The following is a 1,713-nucleotide window of genomic DNA, read 5'->3' as shown; positions in this document are numbered from 1 at the left end:
AGCCGATTACAATCATAACACAAATTGTCATGGGCCAATTGGTCTTTTCATCTTTAAGTCGGTGCTACCCTTCGTCTCGAGGTGTGTTGCTATGCCGAAGCTCCCCGGATAGTAGCTTCGGATTTGCTTCCGTGTTGATCTTCCGAAGGTGTTTATTCTTACGGGACCTTCGGCGACGAAGTAGATCCTCAACACCTTTCTCCTACCAATGAATTTGAGATAGACTTATATCTGAACTTTGGTAAGTGGTGGAATGTTAAATTTCAAACTAAATAAGTTACTTTATTGAGTGGAATCCAATTCCTCTAAAATAAAGCGATCCAAATATCTCGTTATATAAATTTTAGGCTTTATAGTGATGCAGAAGAGAGGACAAACTACCTTTGGGAAGGTTTCTATCCCGTGGATTGCTAATGGACAACCACAATACGTCATGGGAATGAAACTCGCTCACACACTCACTAGCCGTCTGCAGTCTGCAACCACCGGTGGTTGGCACGGAGCTATCAAAACCCACAGCGCTGCGCTGCTGGGGTCGGCGCCACATCCATCCATCCAGCGATCCCAATGCATCTTCTCCTCGACCTGCGGCGCGCCTTTCAGGCTTCCGTTGCCGCACCGGAAAGCTAGCTACCAAACTACACGTTACTTTGTTTTTATTTTATTCAGAGTTGCTAACCCACCTCAGGAAAAAGGATCGTACGGTCGCTGTTCTTTCGATCTTAGCTTGTTCACCTCAACAACCATCACTCACTCACAAGTTAGTAGCCACGCTCACCGACCCTCACTCTCCATCACCACACACACGCAGCGCGCAGCCAGGGAAGGAAACAACACGTAAGCAGCGACGACAGCGATGCCGACGCTGCGGCGGCGCAACCCGGAACTGCACGTGAAGGCGCTGGAGGGAATCGTGTCGGCCAACACCTTCTTCACGGTGGCGGTGTTCATCGGGATCACGGGCACCATCACGCCGTCCTCGTCCGTGCCGCCCGCCTGCGTCGCGCGGGACGACATCGCGCGCAACTTCTTCCTCTTCGAGATCCTCTCCTTCGGCTTCTACCTGCTGTCCAGCCTCGTGGCGCAGGGGATGAAGCTCGCCGTCACGCTCCTGGCCACCGACGACTTCTACGGCGACGCCGACCAGAAGCCCCCGCCGTCCGACGACTGCGAGGAGATGCCGGCATGGCGCGCCGCCGGGCCGAGGGAGAGGCGCCGCGCCGTGCTCAGGTTCGCGCAGCCCATGATGCTGCTCGCCGCCGGGTGCTCCACCATGGGCACCTTCTTCCTGCTGCTCTCCATGGTCGACGCCATCCAGCTCAAGTTCGGCATCCTCTCCTGCGGCATCCCGCTCGCCGTCGCCGCCACCTTCGCCCTCTCCGCGCTCGTCGTCGGTGGCCTCATCTTCTACGGAGCGACCGTCGCATACGCCCTCACGCATTATCTGCCCTGAATACAAATCCAATATAATATAATATAATACTTTTCTCTTAGGCCCCGTTTGTTTCATTTCATTTCGAAGAATTGGAATCTTACTAATGCAATAGGCTATTTTTTTAGAATATGACATTCCACCACTTTCCAAAGTTATTATATAAGCCTATCTCAAATTCATGAGGTGAGAGATGGAAATTGATTCTATATATTTACATGTTATTTTTCCGATGTACAACTTATAGCACATTATTCTACTTGTGCCTCTATAACATAAAT

At 51.7% G+C, this 1,713-nt stretch overlaps 1 protein-coding gene across 1 annotated transcript; it reads left to right on the top strand.

Moving 5' to 3' along the window:
• The first annotated feature begins 537 nt into the window (after positions 1-537).
• LOC100277824 (uncharacterized) lies at positions 538-1,493 on the top strand. Its single transcript, XM_020549313.3, has one exon. It carries the CDS (start codon positions 857-859, stop codon positions 1,451-1,453), a length of 597 nt encoding a protein of 198 aa, XP_020404902.1. The 5' UTR covers positions 538-856; the 3' UTR covers positions 1,454-1,493.
• Positions 1,494-1,713: the final 220 nt, after the last annotated feature.

This window comes from Zea mays, chromosome 2 (genome assembly GCF_902167145.1).
Source record: "Zea mays cultivar B73 chromosome 2, Zm-B73-REFERENCE-NAM-5.0, whole genome shotgun sequence".
In the NCBI taxonomy this organism is placed as follows: domain Eukaryota; kingdom Viridiplantae; phylum Streptophyta; class Magnoliopsida; order Poales; family Poaceae; genus Zea; species Zea mays.
Note: the sequence above shows the minus strand (reverse complement) of the source record. Positions and strands in the feature narration are given on the sequence as shown.